Consider the following 20,772-nt stretch of genomic DNA (forward strand, 5'->3'; position numbering starts at 1 on the left):
TATATATATATATATAATTTTTCTTCATTCACATCTAATTTTTAACATTTCATTGATCGGAAAATCGTGTCCTTTATGATGGTTTTTGTCCAAAAATATTGATAAAATGCTTTAAAACGAGGGTCAAATATTTAATCTCACTTTTGCATTATTATTTATTTTGCTTATTTAAAAAAGATACAATAGACAAATAAGTCTTTTTACTCTATTTCAAAGAAAATTTAGGAGAGAAACCATATTCAAGTAAAATTTATGTTAATTTGAGAATAAGAATGCGATAAAAAAAAGTTTGAGGCATAGATGTGATAATGTGTAAATGTTATAAATTTTTCATAAAATTAAAATGTAGTCTAGTTATTAAAAAATATAGTATGAATATATTTAGATTTTCTTCTTTCTTGCGCAAACATAATAGGAAGCTTTAAATAGTGCGAAACTCGAGAGAATAAAACCAATCAACACAATATTCAACATGATCGGCAATGTGCCTACATGCAAAACTTTGTAAATAATCTTCACTATAACAATAATGGGAATGCCATGTTTTCTTCCCTAGTATTGACTAGGGGTTAATCCAAACAAGAACACCTCTTGGCAATGACATAAACCATTATCTAATAAAGATGGAAACTCACAATGTTCTCTCTAGTCAATACTAGGTATAATGAACATTGGGCGCTGAATTTGGTCTCTTGTACGAAAAAATTTCTTCTCAATTTGGACCAATTTATAGGGCTTAGACCTTTGATCGCAGATACCCAACAAATCTGCCCCTCTGCGTCATGTCTATCATCCCAGCAGTGGAATGGAAAATATCAAGATTCTCCTCCATTGGCATTACACTAAACAATTCCTCTTTGCATTCATCTTTCACAATCTTTGAAGAAATCTTTGACTTTTTTCTCGTCAATCACTAGGCCATATTCCTCAGAAGAATAGCACTTGAAAGGTTGTCCATCGCTTAATTATAGACCGTTTCAAAGAAATAGTTGTTGAGACTGCTCGGAATGGTAAATATTCGCATCTATTATCCTCGTTTTTTTTCTTTTGTTTACCTTTCTCATTTTTGTTGTCTTTCTCCAATTAATGAAAAAACTTCTTGGCATGCCCCTTTGACCACAATAATATCACTCAACATTGACATACTCGTTGGACTTGTCTCTGCCTCTATCTTTGTTCTTGGATCTCGACCCTTACTCCTCCCCCTATTCTCAACAATCTAAACAGCTGACTGTGAAGAGTTCATGTGTCTTTCTTCTAGAGGCGGAGGCAGGACTGCACTAAAAAAAATTTGATAAAAAAAATTTTGATACTGGGCTGACACGTAAAATAATAATAATAATAATTCACACACGTATCAGTCAACTGATTAATAATACCTTGGAATGCATTGAGACGATTCATTAAAAGGAGTTCCGATTTGATAACCATCATTTGTTTTGTCAAAAATTTCTCATTATTTTTGGTCTTCGAGCATGCAATTGCTCGAGCTAACTCCATAAACTATGTGGATGTATTTATTTACTGGCATGATTATGAATATTATCATTCACACATTGCCTAACATAACAACGTGCTTACCAATAAAGCAAGTCCCATTCTTACCTGTCTTGTTAGTTTTTCACTTAAAGATCTTCTTTCCTTTTTATATGCGATAATTTGAACCATTCAAAGAAACCATTCTACTTAACCTCCATTACTTATCCCAATAATGCCAACTACTATCCAAGCTCTGATATCCCTTGATGCAGAAATTAGGCATCTAACCATGATATCTAACAACAAAGCCAGGGAATAAACAATTTTCTCTTTTTTAATCAAACCTAATAGGACGCTACAAAACATGAGAGGAACAACAAAATCTATCAACGTGGTTTTGACAATGTGCTTACATCAATGGGACCAACTCCAAAAATAATACTCACTATAACAATAACAGGAATATAATTCCCTTATTTTGTGATGGTTTAATCCAACTACATCAAGAAGACATGTCTTGGCAACAACAATAAATCATCATCTAACAAAGATGGAGACCCACAATGTTCTCTCGAGTCAATACTAGAGGGACGATCAACATCAAGAATTCATCCAATTCTAGCCACAATTAACGTTTGATCGACGACTATGAATGCTAGCCAAACTGTAAGAACTTTCTTATTGTTGATCTCGATTTTCTCTCCTTTTGGTGCTGAATTGTTTTCTTGCACATCGAATTTACCTTGGAAAAACTCAATAGTTAACATCAAAAGGTAGCCAGTATTACGATTAATACTGATTATTATAATACATTAATTAAATTCTAAGACATAATGCAACTTTTTTGGATTTTAATATATACATTTAAGAAATGACATAGTGGAAACAGTGACATGTTTAATTACATAGAATGAAGGTACTGCATAGATTTGGGCTTGATAGTGTTTAAGGAAATAATGAACATACCATCTAGTTATAATGTTTGAGGTAACGAATCTAATTATTATATATTGGTTAGAGGTGTCCTCGTACGAAAAGTTTTAAATACTTCTTTTATGAGATGTGATTAAATTAATTTTATAGAATAAATTATTTTCTATACATTACACGAACATATTGACACATGGTATAAGTTAGCCTACAGAACCACCTCCAATGACGAACAAGGCGGGTCACTACACATCGACGTGAAGCCATCGACCCCCCAGGGGCACTCTACCTTTACGCAAAACCATCTACTCCTAGAAGTGACTTATGTGGCCACCCAATACATAGTCAAAAATCTCAGGTAAATTGATAAAGCTCCATGGCGGTTATTATGGGCACAACCTTCAGGTGGGAAGTTAGAGATCCCCCAGGAGAACGTGGGTTAGTGGGAAAGTCAACATGGGACACGTAGCACCACGATTGCCTGGCACTCACCTAGCTTCTAGCACCTATATGTATCCCCGAAGACAACACATGTAAGGGGATTTTTTGACATTTTCTAGCTATCTGAATTCCATCCTTATTTCTCCTGACGCATATACTGATTCTCACGCTGGAGGTAAAATGGGGGAGAAAGCCCCGCCCTCACTTTTCAGGTTATACACGCTTGTCGGAGTAACAAGAGCGCCACCGACCACTAGGTAGACTAGGAGGTATTATTCCACCACCATTTTATTGGCGCCGTCTGTGGGAAGTTTCTTCCATTGAACACCAAAGCCATGTCAAGAAGACGAACAAGAAGTGACACGGGCTTGAGGGAAGCAACGGCGGGGACGGAGTCGGAATTAGTCACTAGGGGCCCCAACCTGCCACCACCGCCGCAGTATATGACACAAAGCCAGTTCAGCGCCCTGGAGACCCATCTAGCGGCTATGATGACCCTCTTGTAGAGTCAAACGCAGGGAGCCGCCCTTTCGCCGCATTCGATGGAAGCCGTATCGTCACCCCATGAGGTGCACATAGAAACTCCGCCTGTCATCCCATCGATAACTGCAGCCTTGGGGGCTCCAGGGGTTACGATCCTGCAGCTTAACCTACCCATGGCGGATCTGGAACGGAAGATGGAGGAGATCATGACATAGAACATAGATGATGCAATATCAAAGATAAAGGATAAGCGTAGGCAGATGGTCTTAGAAAATGACCCATTCGTTCTTGAAATTTTGGCGGTCCCCTTGCCTAAAGGCTTCAAGCAGCCTATGATAGAAGCTTACAATGGGGTCACAGATCCACTTGATCATCTTCGGACCTTCGTTGATTTAATGAGGCTCTATGCAGCACCTGATGCAGTCATGTGTCGGTCTTTCCCCCCGACCTTCAGGAGAGAAGCTAGAGACTGGGTGGCAACACTTGCCCCTCGATCTATCCGAACATTTGATGAACTTTCCAGAAACTTTGTGGCCTACTTCCTTAATAGTAAAAGAAAGATGAAGACGGCCATTAGGCTGATGCAAGTGGTCCAAGAGAAGGACGAGTCTCTGCAAGAGTATCTGGTTAGATTCAGTCGAGCGACCCTTGGAATAGAAGATCTTAAAATGTCAACAACTGCGTTGATGAACAAAACTCAGAACCGGGCCTTCAAAATGTCACTTTCCAAGAACCCCCTAGAGTCAATGCACAACCTATTGAAAAAGGGAGACAAATATGTTGATGCTGAAGAAGTGGAGAAGGTCACAAAACATCTCAGTGAGGGATGGAAAATGGAAAGTCACAAGTGAAAGGTGGGAGACGAGTTGAGATCTGCCAACAAATAATAAACCAATGAATGAGTAGACGAGTAAGGGAACCATCCAAGACCAACAAGTCAGGTAAAAACGAGAGGAGCCCAGGACGTTCACCCCTTTAAACACCCCGTGCGCGAAGCTATTGATGGAGATACGAGATACGAAGGAGCTTGAATGGCTGGGGCCCATGGCAATGCCACCCGATAAGAAAAACCAAGGCAGATACTATCATTTTCACAAGGATCACAGGCACGATACAAAAGAGTGCCTGCAGCTAAAGGAGGAGATCGAGCGCATCCTGAGATAAGGGCTCTTGGGCAAATATGTGAAGGACAACCGGGGTAAACAAAAAGTGGAGGACTACCCCCGCCTAGGGCGGGAGTGATAAACGTGATTGCAGGAGGGTTAGCAGGAAGCGGAGGTTCAAACTCGGTAAGGAAAAGCTACGTGCGTTCTCTTGGGATATGTTCCATCAAAGGAAAGCGAGGTTTAGTGAGAAAATCACTTTTGACGAAGAGGATTTGATAGGCTTAGCACACTCCCATGGCGATGCCTTGGTGATAGCAGGCGACATAGCTATTTTGACGTTAAGAGGCTGTTGGTTGATGGGGAAAGCGCTACAAATGTACTTACAATGGCTGCTTTTTTGGGCTTAAAGATCCCCCATGACAAGTTGAAAACAGTAACCACCCCCTATAAGGCTTTGGATGGGCCACGGTAATTTCGGAAGGGACCGTGGAACTCCCTGTCACGCTCGGCACATATCTGACTGTTGTGGTAATTGTGGCAAACTTCTTAGTTGTAAAAACTCCCATGGCATATAATGCGATCTACGATCGGCCATTTCTGAACGCAACTGGAGCCATCCCCTCGACCTATCACCAAGTCATGAAATTTCCAACCAGCAGGAGAGTCGGGTGTGTGCGATGGGACTAGTAAGCATCCAGGAAATGCTATGTCGATAGTATATCAGTGAAGGGAGCACCATCGATCATGATGTTTGAGGTTGAACCTCCGAAGGGGTGGATCAAATCACTTGACATGATTGAAAGGATCTCTGTATCAGAAGGACGGAAGTTTAGCATCGGGGCCAGTTTGGAATCTGATGAAAAAGGAAAGTTGGTAAGGTACCTGGCAAATAACCAAGATGTTTTCGCATGGAGCCCGAACGACATTACTGGGATCAGCCCAGCCATTGCTCAACATCGCCTCTGTGTCTTCCCCGGAGCTAAACTAGTAAAGCAGAAAAAAAGGAACCTCGCCCTCGAAAGGCAGAAAGTGACAAAAGTGGAGGTGGAGAAGCTACTGCAAGATGGTTTTATTTGGGACGTGCAGTACCCTGAGTGGTTGGCCAACGTCGTGTTAGTGAAGAAGTCAAACGGGAAATGGTGCATGTGTGTAGATCACCGGGCTCAACAAAGCATGCCTAAAGGACTCAGACCCACTCCCCGGATAGACCACCTGGTTAATGCCACGTTAGGTCATGAAAGACTTAGCTTCCTGGATGCATTTTTCTGGTACCATCAAATCTCTATGGCTGAGCCCGACCAAGAAAAGACATCATTTATCACAAATTCTGGGACATACTGTTACACGGTCATGCCATTCGGCCTAAAAAATACAGGAGCCACCTACTAAAAGCTGATGAATAGAGTCTTTCGGGAGCTGATCGGAAATGTCATAGAAGCCCACGTCGACGACATGGTAGTGAAAAGTGTCAAGGCAATCGATCATGTGGCTTGCCTACAGAAGGTATTTGATGTGGCCCAACATAATAACTTGAAGTTCAACCCGGATAAGTGTGTCTTCGGAACTGCCGACGAGAAGCTCCTAGGCTTCATGATCACCCAAAGAGGAATTGAGGTAAACCCTAACAAAATACAGGCGATACTAGAAATGAAGAGCCCTACTAGTAAGAAGGAGGTTCAGTGGCTACGCGTCCCTCAATCACTTCATGAGTCGAGTGGTGGATAAGTGCTACCAATTCTTTAAAACCATAGGAGGCTCGACCAATTTTGAGTGGACTCAAGAGTGCGAAGAATCGCTGAAATCCTTAAAAAAGTCACTACAGCAGCCTCGTATTTTAACCAGCCCATGTTTGGGTGACATACCGTGTCTCTACCCAGCAGTGTCACCACAGGCAGTTAGTGCCGTTCTTCTGAAAGAATTCCAAAAGGCACAAAAATCGGTCTACTACGTCAGTCAGGCCCTCAAAGGCGCAGAGACAAGGTATAGTCTGGCCGAACAGCTGGTGCTTGCATTGATTGTTACAGTGAGGAAGCTTAGGCCTTACTTTCAATCCCATACGGTGCAAGTAATAACTGATCGACCCATCAAGTAGATCCTACATCGACCAAAAAGCTCTAGGAGACTACAGAAATAGGCGATTGAAATAAGTGAGTTTGACATTGAATTTAGGCTCAGGATGGCCATCAAAGCACAGGCTTTGGTAGACTTCATTGTCGAGCTCACCATCCTGATAGAGCCTCCCGAAGGGACGGATCGAACCACTTGACATGATTGAAAGTATCTCTATATCAGAAGGACAGAAGTTTAGCATTGGGGCCGGTTTGGAATCTGATGAAAAATGAAAGTTGGTAAGGTACCTGGCAGATAACCTAGATGTTTTCGCGTGGAGCCCGAACGACATTACTGGGATCAGCGCAGCCATTGCTCAACATCGCCTATGCGTCTTCCCCGGAGCTAAACCAGTGAAGCAGAAAAAGAGGAACCTCGCTCCCGAAAGGCAGAAAGTGGCAAAAGTGGAGGTAGAGAAGCTACTGCAAGCTGGTTCTATTTGGGACGTGGAGTACCCTGAGTGGTTGGCCAATGTCGTGTTAGTGAAGAAGTCAAATGGGAAATGGTACACGTGTGTAGATCACCGGGCTCAACAAAACATGCCCAAAGGACTCATACCCACTCCCCGAATAGATCACCTGGTTGACGCCACGTCAGGTTATGAAAGACTTAGCTTTTTGGATGCATTTTTCGGGTACCATCAAATCTCTATGGCTGAACCCGACCAGGAGAAGACATCATTTATCACAGATTCTGGGACATACTGTTACACAGTAATGCCGTTCGGCCTAAAAAATACAGGAGCCACCTACCAAAGGATGGTGAATAGAGTCTTTCACGAGTTGATCGGAAATGTCATAGAAGCCCACGTCGACAACATGGTAGTGAAAGGTGTCAAGGCAATCGATCATGCGGCTTGTCTACAGAAGGTATTTGATGTGGCCCGACACAATAACTTGAAGTTCAACCCGGATAAGTGTGTCTTCGGTACTGTCGGTGAGAAGCTCCTAGGTTTCATGATCACCCATAGAGGAATTGAGGTAAACCCTGACAAAATACAGGCAATACTAGAAATGAAGAGCCCCACTAGTAAGAAGGAGGTTCAGTGGCTAACAGGGTGCGTGGCGCCCCTCAATCGCTTCATGAGTCGGGCGGCGGATAAGTGCTACCACTTCTTTAAAGCCATAGGAGACTCCACCAATTTTGAGTAGACTCAAGAGTGTGAAGAATCGCTGAAATCCTTAAAAAAGTCACTAAGCAGCCTCCTATTTTGACCAGCCCATGCTCGGGTGACGTACTGTGTCTCTACCCAGCAGTGTCACCACGGGCAGTTAGCGCCGTTCTTGTGAAAGAACTCCCAAAGGAACAAAAATCGGTCTACTACGTCAGTCAGGCCCTCAAAGGCGCAGAGACAAGGTACAGTCTGGCTGAACAGTTGGTGCTCACGTTGATTGTTACAGCGAGGAAGCCTAGACTTACTTTCAATCCCATACGGTGCAAGTAATAACTGACCAACCTATCAAGTAGATCCTACATCGACCAAAAACCTCCGAGAGACTACAGAAATGGGCGATCGAACTAAGTGAGTTTGACATTGAATTTAGGCTCAGGACGACCATCAAAGCACAGGCTCTGGCAGACTTCATTGTCGAGCTCACCATCCCGACAGAGCCCCCAGAAGGGCAGAAGGCAGATTGGAAAATCTTTGTAGACGGTTCCTCGAATGCAGAGGGATCAGGAGCAGGAATCATAATAATCGGACCAGACTCCGAATAATTAGAATACTCGTTGTGCTTTGAGTTCCTTGCTACCAATAACGACGCCAAATATGAGGCAGTCATCACAGGCTTGGGTTTGGCAACAAGGTTGGGAGTGACTTTAGTAGAGGTATGTAGTGACTCATAGCTAATAGTAGGGCAGGTATCGAGAGAGTATGAAGCAAAGGATGGAAGGATGGAAGAATATTTAATGAAAGTAAGGGATTTGCAAAAAGGGATCGCAAGCTTTAAGAAGATGAAGGTCTCACGAAGAGTTAATGAGTGCGCAGATGCACTAGCAAAGCTCGCATAAGCCAACCCAAAAAACTTACCTCGGATAGCGAGTGTGCAAGTCCTACAACAACCCAGCATTCAGCGCTGGGCCGAGGTAAAGAATATTGAACACGAGGAAAGTTGGATGGATCCGATAATCAAATATCTAGCAGAAGATATGGTGTTGGAAGACTCCCTAAGGTAAGGAGATTGAAAGCTCGAGCAACTTCATTTACCATCATCGATGGGCAGCTCTACAAGCGGGGTTTTACCATGCCATATCTGAAATGCATACGCCCCATCGAAGCCAAAGAAATAATGTTTGAGGTATATGTCAAGACCTGCGGTAGCCACCAAGAAGCAATATCTCTTGCCTTCAAAATTCTACAACAGGGCTACTATTGGCCAACTATGAGAGAGGATGCCAAAGAGTTGGTGCGAAAATGTGACACATGCCAGCATTATGGGAATTTGATCCATGTCCCAGCCGAACAGCAGGCGGCTATATTTGGGGTGTGCCCATTTTTCTAGTGGGGGTGGACATTCTAGGACCTCTGCCCATGGCCAAAGGGTAAAGGAAGTTTTTACTGGTCGTCATTGACTACTTCACTAAATGGGTGGTGGCGTACCCACTAGCAACCATCATGATAGGAAAGATACAAGGCTTTGTCCGGAAAAATATAATATGCCGTATCGGAATACCCAGGGTTTTGGTGACGGATAATGGTAGGCAGTTTGATAATCATAGTTTCAAGACCTTTTGTGCAAGTTATTACATCGATCATAGACTGACCTTGGTCGCCCACCCTCAATCGAACGGGAAAGCCAAAGTGACAAATCGAGTCATTCTCTGGGATTTGAAGACCAGATTGGAGAAGGAGAAAGGACTGTGGGCAGATGAGCCGTCTAATGTGCTCTGAGCGTATCACACGACTCCACGAGAAATGACCGGAGAAACACCATTTAGACTAACCTTTGGGATGGAAATAGTAGTCCCAGTTGAGATTCTAAGTGAGACTGGTAGGATGAAAATCAAGCAGCCAGATAACACTGCGACTAGAGAGGAACTCGACCTGCTTGAAGAGGTAAGGGAAAAGGTGGCGATCAAAATGATGGCCTATAAACGAAGAGCCGCTGGGTACTTCAATCGGAGGGTGAAACCCAAAATCTTTCAGCCTGGAGACCTCATTTTAAGGGATGCAGTAGCAGCAGGACACTCCCCGACAAAACTCGGACCAAATTCTGAAGGCCCGTGTGAAGTAATCCGCAGCTTGGAGAAGGGAGTTTATAGCTTGAAAGACATGAGAGGAAGACCACTGGGTAGGCCATGGAACGCAGAGCATCTCAAGAGATATTACCAGTAGAATTCAGGATAGATGCACAGGCTATGTTCTTGTAAATACTGTAGAAGAGGTTGTGTTTTTAGTTCCCTCCATGTAACGCCTCACAAAGGTGCCTTTAGTTATAATTATTTGTCGTGTTTAATGAAAGATCTCGGTAGTGGTGGATGATGAGGGTGCTAAGGAAGGGCCAACCTAGTTGAGACGTTCTGGTGCGCCTACTGAGCTCACAAATTCAAGTATTTTTTATGCTAACAGGCAATCTTAAATCTCCATACTCATCCCGTGAAGACCACCTCTTGACGGTCGACATAGCCCACGCGGCTAAGCGGAGAGGCTTGAAAAGCAAAAAAATTGGCTGATGTCCTTAATCGCTAGACCACCTCTTAACGGTCGACATAACCTACGCGGCTAAGCGGAGAGTCTTGAAAAGTTAAAAAATTGGTTAAGGCCCTTAACCGCCAGACCACTTCCTGACGGTCGACATAGCCCACGCGACTAGGCGGAGAGATTTGAAAAGTTAAAAAATTGGTTAATGCACTTAATCGCCAGACCACCTTCTGACGGTCGACATAGCCCACATGGCTAGGCGGAGAACCTTGAAAAGCCAAAAAATTGGCTAGGGCCCTTAACCAATACACTCCTCTCCCAAAAGCCAACTCAGCCCACGTGACTAGGTGAAAAGCCTTAAGTGGTCAGAATGTTGGCTGAGGCCATCGACCATAATAATCAAGTCTAGCGCACGTGGGACTAATGACATTCACCCATGCTATCAAATAATTGAACGAGGGAAATAACACTAGAAAAAATAAGTTTCAACATTAATAACCGCTAATAATATCGCATTCATACAAAAAGCATATGATGTACTCTTGCCCATACCCCGGACAAGTAGGGAATGATGCTAGAAGTATAAATAAAAGGCGACACAAAAAAAAGGGAAAATCACAAAAGATGCTACTACTAAGCCATGCTTCAACTCGAAGGGAAAGTACCACCGCTGCCACCCCACGACAAATAACCATGTGACCTAGATGGTTGGGCCCCGCTCTTCTTCCCCTTGCGCTGCGCAAGGAACTTATCAAAACCTGAGGGGTCAATAGAAGGGTGCTTGGTCGATATCCACTCCTTGGTTAGTTTGATGAACGCCACCATCGCCTTCCCCCTGTACGAATGCAAGGCCTTGGCATAATCAAATGATGGCTTGTACTGCTCCACAGATACCTCTAAGTCCCTAGTATACTCAGCAGAGGCCTTATACCTCTCGACTGCCTCCTCCAGAGCGTGAGCCAACACAGACCGCAAATTATCATTCTCTGTCTCTTGCTCGCGGGCTCGAGCCTCCGTTGCCTGTAGAGATTTCTTCAAGGAAGATATCTTCTTCTTGTAATGATGATCATCTTTCTTCTTTTCTTCTGCAAGAGTCTTCAACTCTAAGGCCTGACGATGACTATATTCAACAAGCCCAGTCTGAAGGGCCACTACCTAAGAATGAGGACACAATGTGAGAGTCAAGTAGTAAAACCATGCTAAAAAAATAAAACTCAGCGTAAAAGAGATATGGAATTATAAACATACCCTCTGGAGATAAACCGCCGCAGCCTTCTCGATGTCGTCTGCGATGCGTCCTGGCCCGAGCGGGTGTCACCAAAGACTTAAGCACCCCCATCTCATGATAGCCCCGGGTGGGAAGAAACCCAAATTAGGAAGTGAATCCTCACGCCGTATGCAACTGGAAGAGCCCAACCTAGGTATAGGAGCAACCTTGATAAGCTTGTCTGAGGGTTGGGGAGTCTCTTTTGCTACCTGGGACCTTCCCCCTTGATCAGCTACTTTTTCCTCTTTAAGGAGACGGGGGATGGCTCGATATCACTTCTATACCCTTGTTCAGGCATAGAGTCCATAGTCTCCTCCATGTCAAATTTCATCCCTGTACATGCAAGGAAAGGCCCGCCAGGCTCGCAAAATGAAAGAGTGTAAAAACATAAAACAAGAAACGGAGACTCAAGAGTTTACCGTCAATAGGAACAAGTCCTTGTTGCCACCCGTAGGGTCTTCAACACCTTGTCAAGGTCAAAATCCATATCTACATACATACACCAAAACTCATTAGCCCAGAAAAACAACAAGCAAAAAATATGCGCAAGCAAAAAATTGCAAAAATCAACGAAACCACCTACCAGTAGGACGACTCATTCCCACTATTAACATGTTCTTCATGGTCAGAATTGATCCTAAGTTAGGTGCGAAGGGGGGTACATCGACCAACTCCTGGATTTGAGTTCTTAGAAGAGAAGTAATTTCTACTTGGCTATTGAAAAGGCGAACTTGGGGATGCTGCTAGGTGGTATTGAAGGGGAATCGACCTTCGGGAGGCCAGGCAAAGAAAAATCGGGATTTCTACCCGCTGTTCGAATTCCTAAACTTGGGAAAGAGCAAAGGGATCCTATTAGTGAAAAAGACAAACACATTACACCGAGCTAGTTCGTGCATCTCGAAGACGCACCTAAAAAGATCTATAGAAAGTGGAATTCTCCTCTTATGGCAAACATACAAGAAATACAATGTCTTTTTCCATGAATTGGGGTTAATTTGACTAGAGTTAAGGTAGAATTCATTGAAAATCGACACCAAGAATGGTTGAATGGGAAATCGAAAACCCCATCCATAATGTCCTTATATACGGCTACCTCACGTGGATCAGATCCCGGAAGTCTTTCTTTGGGACCTAGGGCTCTATAGACATAATTATCGACCCTATCATACCTAGCGAGACATTTTTCCAACTTAATTGGGGAATTGTAGAGACTATAACTTTTTGGAATTTCAAGGGAGACGATCTCGCCAACCTGATCCCGCCTAACTTTTATGTTTTAGTTTGGGGACTTGGTGGAGCCAATATGTCTCTTGGGAGAATTCGAAATAAACGCCTGAGAGTCAGCTGAAAGGGATCAGCATTCGGCTATCAAACTCACAAGGGAACCCATCTGACGAAGGGGAGAGGCTGAAGGACTTCAGCTGGTCGATCGACCCCCCACCACTACTTTCGTCCGAAGAAGAAGAAAAAATGATAATCTTGTACATGATTTTACAAAAAATGAAGAAGAAAGATGAGAAAGTTACCTTGGAAGAGAAGGGAGACTAAGATGTTGGGAGGAGGAGAAAATGATTCACATGTGAGGGACCACCTCCTTCTCATAAGCAATAAAATTCGAATTCTTTTTTTTGGGGGGGGGGGAATTCCCTCCAAGTTAGGGGCCATTGGATGGACGTCAAGTGTGCAGTGAAATAAGCCTCCAACTTTAAATTATACCGCTCAACTTATTTAGGCGAATATATAAAATAAAAAAATAATAATAAAATAAAGAAGACCCAGGACAGGGGAATTACTACCCCTTGCCGATTAACATCGACAAGGGGCAAGGGCTAATGATATAAGTTAGCCTACAGAACCACCCCAATGATGAACAAGGCGGGTCACTGCACGTCGACGTGAAGCCATCGACCCCTCAGGGGTGCTCTACCTTTATGCGAGGCCATCGACCCACCGGGGGCGCTTTACCTCTACGCGAGACCATTGACCCCCCGGGGGCGCTCTACCTTTACGCGAGACCATCAACCCCCGTGGGTTGCTCTACCTTTACGCAAAACCATCTAACCCCCAGAAGTGACTTATGTGGCCACCCCAACACTTAGTCAAAAATCTCAGGTAAATTGACAAAACTCTATGGCGGTTATTATGGGCACAACCTCCAGGCGGGAAGTTAGAGATCCCCCAAGAGAACGTGGGTTAGTGGGGAAGCCAACATGGGATACGTGGTACCACGATTGCTCGACACTCACCCGGCTTCTAGCACCTATAAATACCCCCGAAAACGACACAGGTAAGGTGATTTTTTGAGATTTTCTAGCTATCTGAATTCCATTCTTATTTCTCCTTACGCATATACTGATTCTCACGTCGAAGATAAAATGGGAGAGAAAGTCCCGCCCTCACTTTTCAGGTTATACACGAGTAACATGAGCGCTACCGACCACCAGGTAGATAATGAGGTATTATTCCACCACCATTTCAACACACGAGATGCTAATCAAAATTCTATCAACTGTATAATAAAACAAAAGAAAATGTTATTACTTTTTGAAAGCATGATAATATTTTATAGTCATATAAGAACCAATCAAGAAATTAAATTAATCCATGCCAAAAAAAAATGTGTAGTTGTATTTTTTTTCCCCTTCAAGCAATAAGCTCTTTTTGATAAATTACGCATGGATCACAAAATTTATTCTCTTTTCACGAGATTAGTTGATATAATATTTTCGCGACATGTATTAAAGGATGATAAAGATATTTGAAAATACTGATGCATTTAGACTAATGCTTCTTCCAGGGCAATATTCTTTTAGAATATTGAAATTTATAGTGTTATGCTAGTTAGAAACAAATAATATTTATATAAAATCATACTTTTTGGAAGCAAGTAATATTTTACTGAAATAGTAACATAATAAAATCAGAATATTACGTTAGATGCAAAGACGTGCTTCTTCAAAGCAACAACAACATATTCATGTACAATATTAATAGGATTATAATTTTTTTTTAAGAAAAAGTATAATTAAAAACAGATTAATTGGTTACTAGACATTAAAATAATATTACTTGCTCAAAAAGTTCCTTCTATGTGTTATAAATACCACATAATAATATTAAGTCATGTTTGGTAGGAATTAAATTTAAAATTTTAATCTAAATCAAACTTAGTAATTAATTTTAATCACATATATCATGGTCACTTTTCAATCACATATTTCATCATCTTTTATCAAAATTTATTGAAAAATTTGATTTTAATCCCTACCAAATATAATTTAATAAATGCAATCAATGAACAATAATTATGCACGATTGAAATATTTAACTATGTGATTAAATTTCACCACCTCATGAATTATATTCTTAACCTAATATGAGTTCTATACCAATTGAGTGAGACCAATTTTGACCAAAATGAAATTGAGGATCGGATGGTAATATATCTTGCTGCTATTGGAATTTCTTTTGAAATATAGATGAAGCAATGTCAACTAATTTCTTTAGAGAGAATATGAGACTTTGAATTATTTACTAAAATTTTCTGGGCTATTTACAAAAAATTAAATAAATAAATCAAGCTATCTTTATAAAATTAGGAGAATAAAAGAAGAGGATTGAGAGAGTCAAAATGCAACCATATTTTATTAAAAATCAATATCCCATATTTATAAGATATAATTTTAGTGCAAATTACAATTATCATTCAAAAATCAATAGTTAGCTACTTTTTGTTTGGCTACAAAAGTGGATTAAAATTCAAATCAAATTAATTTTAGTCACAAGTTTTATGGGATTCACAATTTTTCAATTTTGTAATATATTAAATTTTATCAAAATCTGCTAAAAATTTGTAAAAAAAATAATAATAAGAGAGAATTAATAAACTATAATAAACAGACAATTCTGATTCTTACGTTGATTGAGACATTCCGGAGTATATTAAGCAGATGATTCAGGTGATTCTTGATTCATATTAAGAGAGAGAGAATTGGGTCATTTTCGTGTTATTATAAAAGTCATTTTCTTCTATTTTTCTCTAGTTTTCTGAATTGTTGAGAAGAAAGCAAAAGGAAACGGATATACTGGGCATGGCGGAGAAGCTTATGCATGCGGTAAGGTACGACAGTTATGGCGGTGGAGTTGCTGGTTTGAAGGTAATTCAGATTTCTCAGCGATTTCTTGTTATTATGAATGATTTATTTATTTATTCTGAATTATGGTTTTCTTGATTATTAAATCCATCGCAGGGAATGGATCATCATTGTATTTTCAATGTCTTAATGTTAATTGATTTTCTTTGGGGTTGTATTTTACGTTATCTCCCAGTACATCTAGCTACGAACAAAATGAAATTGGGAAGGAAATAAATAGATCCACTTCCCTGAATTATATTTGTTGAATCATGAGCAAGTGCATAAATATACTCGTGAAAGACAAGTGGATATAATACAAAACATTGAATCGGTAGTAAAATAAAATGAGTTTTTTTCCAGAATGGATTGATCACAAGTCGAAATATGGTTAGAGTATTCATGTAGTCGACCCTTAAATAAGACTTATTTTGTTGTTTTCGTCATCATTGCTGTTGTTTGTTACAGCATCTGATGTTACGTGAGAGCGTTAAGTTCTTTCTTTGTCTCTTTGCGTGGGGCGTAGAAATGAAGTTTCGATGAGAGGATGACAAGAGTGAGATATTCATTTGTTTAATTTTGTTATTTCTTGTGTATTATCATCCCATTTATGTTCTTTCTGCAAATGTAATAATACGTGATATTGGAACTGGGAGATGGAAATTTAAGATGAAGTTTCTTGGGGGCTGGTTGTAGGGGAAATAAAAGTGGTCGGAGTTAACATTCACAAGAGCGATGGATATGAATTAGTGGAAGATGTATGATTGTTTAGGTAATTTATTCACAGCTAGCTCTGTCAATCTATTTAACGGATTTAGCGCGATTGCTATATCTACTTATTTCTTCCATATGGACTTGGATTTATGATTTCAATTTCACACTTATGCGTGGAGAATATTCTCTGTTGTTTATTGATTCAATGCCAAATGGATCATGCAAATTCCAATATTGACAATACTTACATAGTATTACTTGTAAATATCAGCGGATAGAATGTGAACTGACTAAGAGTTTTCTTCATTGTGTTATGGGGTACAGAGTTAGGATTCAGTTAGGTGAACCTTTTTGCTTAAATACATGCTACTTAAGAATTAATTAAAAAAATTCTCGATTTTCTTTTGAGCTTTTTATTTCTCAGTTCCATTTTTTAATTTGGTTTTTCCATCTCACACAGCATGTTGAAGTTCCAGTTCCTACACCTGGTGAAGGTGAGGTCCTGCTAAAGTTGGAAGCCAGAAGCTTAAATCCAGTTGATTGGAAAACTCAGAAAGGGATGCTTCGTCCACTTTTTCCTCGCAAATTTCCTTTTATACCCGGTAAGCTTGCTACCTGTACTTCAGAATTTTCTTGGACTATTTTGTTATTTGAACCTTCTTCTAGTTACCAGTTGGTTTCAGATTTTGAAATCCATGTTGACTAGTGGCTTAATGTTGAAATTTTGGTTTTTGTGTTCATATAAATTACTGGTATAAGTTTGTCTACATCATCAGACAATTTTGATATATATTGCAATGTATAGGGCCTCAATACTTCATAAAGCTTTACAATAATGTGGGATTTCCCATAGAAATCTTTTGTCTCCTTCCACCAATGTAATCTTTCAGAAACATGTATTCTCCTGCTGCCTCCTAAAATGACATTCAATTAATGAATAAAACCCACTTTTATATTCCTTGGGCAAGATTGATGACTGATACTTGTATGGCTTTGAGTAGCTAGAACAGTTTTTTCCTCCCAAGGGCATTTCGAGATGAATAATACAATTTCCAGTCGCTCACTGTCGCAATCGTCTTATGTGGCATACATGTGGCGATTAGTGATTTGTTAGATAAGGTAATTTAAAATTACCACATTAATGTATCAAATCACTAACCGCCACGTGTATGCCACATATGACGACTACGGTAGTGAGCGATTGCAAATTGCATTACTCTTTGGAGATAGGTTTTATGATGTTTCTCAAGTTCAACTTGTGAACCAGGTTTTTACCATCATCAAAATTGGAACCATGTTTAGACTTGTACGTGCTCATTTGATTTAATATACAGCATTACCTTCTCTCCATAGTTTTTGCAACTACTCGGGATTCTGCCAGATGCTTGAGTGCTTATGAATTTTCTGGATTTTCTGATATGAGTTGAAAGAAATAGAGCATTACAAGTTGAAACTGGTAAACTTATTAAAGTTATGTAAAGGAGTTATAATCCTTGAAACAATTATGTAGAAGGTGTCGTTAAATGGAGCAATGTTCTCTTTCAAAAAAATATTGTTGCATCTACGTAACAAAGTCTTCATCTATCATACGCTTGCATCTAGAGTTTGAAGAATTTTAAAGAAATTGTGGCTACTTGTTAATTTATTTATGAATCATGAATGGGTACACTTAAGTACTAACATTCTCTCATTACAAGGTAATCACTTAATTAAAAGAGTAGAAATTTTAGTAGCTGGAACAATATAGCCGATTTCGTGACAACTATAGCAGATGTGATGCTAATCTTTTCTTGATTATCGGCCCATGTATTGACTGATATTTCCACATTGTCCACGATTATTGGAACTGTTTGCAACATTCCTTAACATAATTCACTTGTGCCACTTTGTGGCTGGACCATGGCTAGTAAAATTCTCATAGTTGTTCTAATTTATTTTTAATACTCTTTGATCTTTTCTGGACCAGTTTCTGATGTAGCAGGAGAGGTGGTAGAGGTTGGACCTGAAGTCAAAAATTTCAAAGCTGGTGATAAAGTTTTGGCCTATCTGGGTCCTTTGGTAATTGTCAATGTCCTTATTTGTTTCTTTTTTTGTTTCTGTTGCTCACTTGCTCAAGGTCACTTGACTTTCTGAAATAAATGGACGATTGCTCTAATGTGGCATGTCCATGTCTGTCATTCCTTGAACACTCGGTAGATGAATTCAACACGCCCTGTGGTGTGCCCTAATTTTTTAAAATTCCGATGCTCGATGGATGCTTCCTTAACATGCATTGGGCACGTTTCTAACATGACATGTGGTGTGTCCTGTATTGTTCATATTCTTCTAACAGGCCAGGTACATGTCATCAAGGCAAAGGCAATATCAAGTAGTGTGTCTGAGAGTTTGGTTCACTATATTCTTTATGTTCTTTCATCCACAGTATGTGGGTGATCTTGATTAGTGAGAATGATTGATTTTGCTTCAAAATGAAGAATAAAAATCGGTGAAAATGTTAATTATTAAAACATTTTGCATAAATTAATAAGAATGATGCTACAAGTACACTCATTTTAATATTATGATTGACAGCCATCTCCTACGCAAAAGGCAGAGCCCACAATTAAAATAATCGTGGGCCCCACGATTGTAAATGGGCTATCAAGATGAGTGTACAGCACACTCAGCATTATTCAATTAATAATGTGAGAAAAGTTCAGAGAACTTCATGTCTTATTTTGAGAGAGATTAATATTCAACGCAAAGAGCATAGTACAGCAGATAGCCATTGCTTTGGTTCAAAAGATATTCACATGGAAAAATCAAAGCTAAAAAATATATATTTATTAAAAAATAAATTAAGTATAGAAAAAAAAACATAACAATATAAATGTACAAAATTTTAAAGAATTTGAATCGACATGTCTGTATCCATTTTTATTTTATTTTTAAAAAAAATTCATGTGTCGGCATGTCTGTACATCTTACAGTGTGATCCAATACTTTGATTTATTGCTTATTGCTGCTTCACCACTTGTGCATGTGTGTTAGTGTTTTCCCCATGGTTCTTAAATCTCCATATGTTTGATTGACAGTTGGGAGGAGGTTTGGGTGAGTATGCTATAGCCAAGGTGAGCTTGACAGTTCCAAGGCCTCCTGAAGTATCACCCGCTGAAGGTGCAGGCCTTGTGGTTGCTGGTCTTACGGCTCATATGGCCCTCACCCAATCTGCAGGGGTGAAGCTCGATGGATCCGGCCCAAGGAAAAACATTCTTATCACTGCTGCCTCGGGTGGTGTCGGTCATTATGCCGTTCAAATTGCAAAGCTTGGGAATACACATGTGACTGCTACATGTGGGGCACGTAACCTTGATCTCGTTAAGAGCCTTGGAGCGGACGAGGTTCTTGATTATAGAACGCCGGAAGGAGCTGCTCTTAAGAGTCCATCAGGCCAGAAATATGATGCAGTGATTCATTGTGCGACAGGGATTTCTTGGTCAGTTTTCGAGCCAAATTTGAGTTCAAAGGGGAAGGTAATCGATATCACTCCTGGTCCGAGCTCCATGTGGACATTTGCAGTAAAGAAACTTACCTTCTCCAAAAAGCAGTTGGTACCATTGCTTCTAGCTCCAAAGGGTGAAAACCTTGATTTTCTTGTTAAGTTGGTTAAGGAAGGGAAACTTAAGACAGTAATTGACTCAAAACATCCTTTAAGCAAAGCCGAAGATGCCTGGGCTAAGATCATTGATGGACATGCTACCGGAAAGATCATTATTGAGCCTTGAATGTTATTGTTTTAAGCTTATCGTTCTATTTTTATCGTCTAAAAAGGCGTTGATTTTGTTACACTCTATTTATTTTGGAATTACAACATGTTCTGTTTAAGTTATTATTACATTTAACAATAAAAGTAAACACAATTATTGTTATGGTAGTTTTTATGAAAATTTTCATGCCTAGTTGTGCTGTGTTTTACGCATTTTGAAATCCTAAGATGGCAAATCAGCTGTTTATATCGTTTAGTCTTGAATGTGTAGTTTTGACGTAAGATTAAAGAACGCAGTTTTGACATCAGAGAGGACATTGAAGGTTTTATGCTAGGTTGAGAATCTACTTTCGCATGGATGTTTTCATTATCAACTATGCTACAAGTACATTAAGATTGATATCTAGTTTGTCACCCATGTGAGTTGGCAGATTTTTATACATTGATTTTAATAACACTTTTTCTAATCAATGGCCAGATTTTTGACACATAGGGGAGTGTCAAACAAGATGTACACAATGAATGTACAACTAGCTCAATTCTTCCACTATATGCACGAATGAAATTCTATATAACACAAAAGAGATATGGATCATGGTTTTGACTCGATAAGGATCAATTCCATGAATCATTTTTCCCTACTTGCTTTAATTTATGGTTATATGTACTAAAACAGTAAAAACTACTAGATATTGAATATCCATGGTGATAACTTTGACTATATA

The 20,772-nt window shown here is 40.2% G+C and overlaps 2 protein-coding genes across 2 annotated transcripts; both read left to right on the forward strand.

Moving 5' to 3' along the window:
* The first annotated feature begins 8,791 nt into the window (after positions 1-8,791).
* On the forward strand, positions 8,792-9,438 carry LOC111369103. Its single transcript, XM_022990586.1, has 2 exons — positions 8,792-9,033; positions 9,225-9,438. Exons 1-2 carry the CDS (start codon positions 8,792-8,794, stop codon positions 9,436-9,438), a joined length of 456 nt encoding a protein of 151 aa, XP_022846354.1.
* A 5,896-nt stretch (positions 9,439-15,334) lies between these two features.
* LOC111369746 (chloroplast envelope quinone oxidoreductase homolog) lies at positions 15,335-20,228 on the forward strand. Its single transcript, XM_022991381.1, has 5 exons — positions 15,335-15,414; positions 15,499-15,612; positions 16,763-16,904; positions 18,269-18,360; positions 19,377-20,228. The coding sequence occupies exons 1-5, from the start codon at positions 15,406-15,408 to the stop codon at positions 20,064-20,066; spliced, it is 1,047 nt and encodes a 348-aa protein (XP_022847149.1). The 5' UTR covers positions 15,335-15,405; the 3' UTR covers positions 20,067-20,228.
* Positions 20,229-20,772: the final 544 nt, after the last annotated feature.

The sequence above is a fragment of the Olea europaea genome, chromosome 20 (assembly GCF_002742605.1).
Source record: "Olea europaea var. sylvestris chromosome 20, O_europaea_v1, whole genome shotgun sequence".
In the NCBI taxonomy this organism is placed as follows: Eukaryota; Viridiplantae; Streptophyta; class Magnoliopsida; order Lamiales; family Oleaceae; genus Olea; species Olea europaea.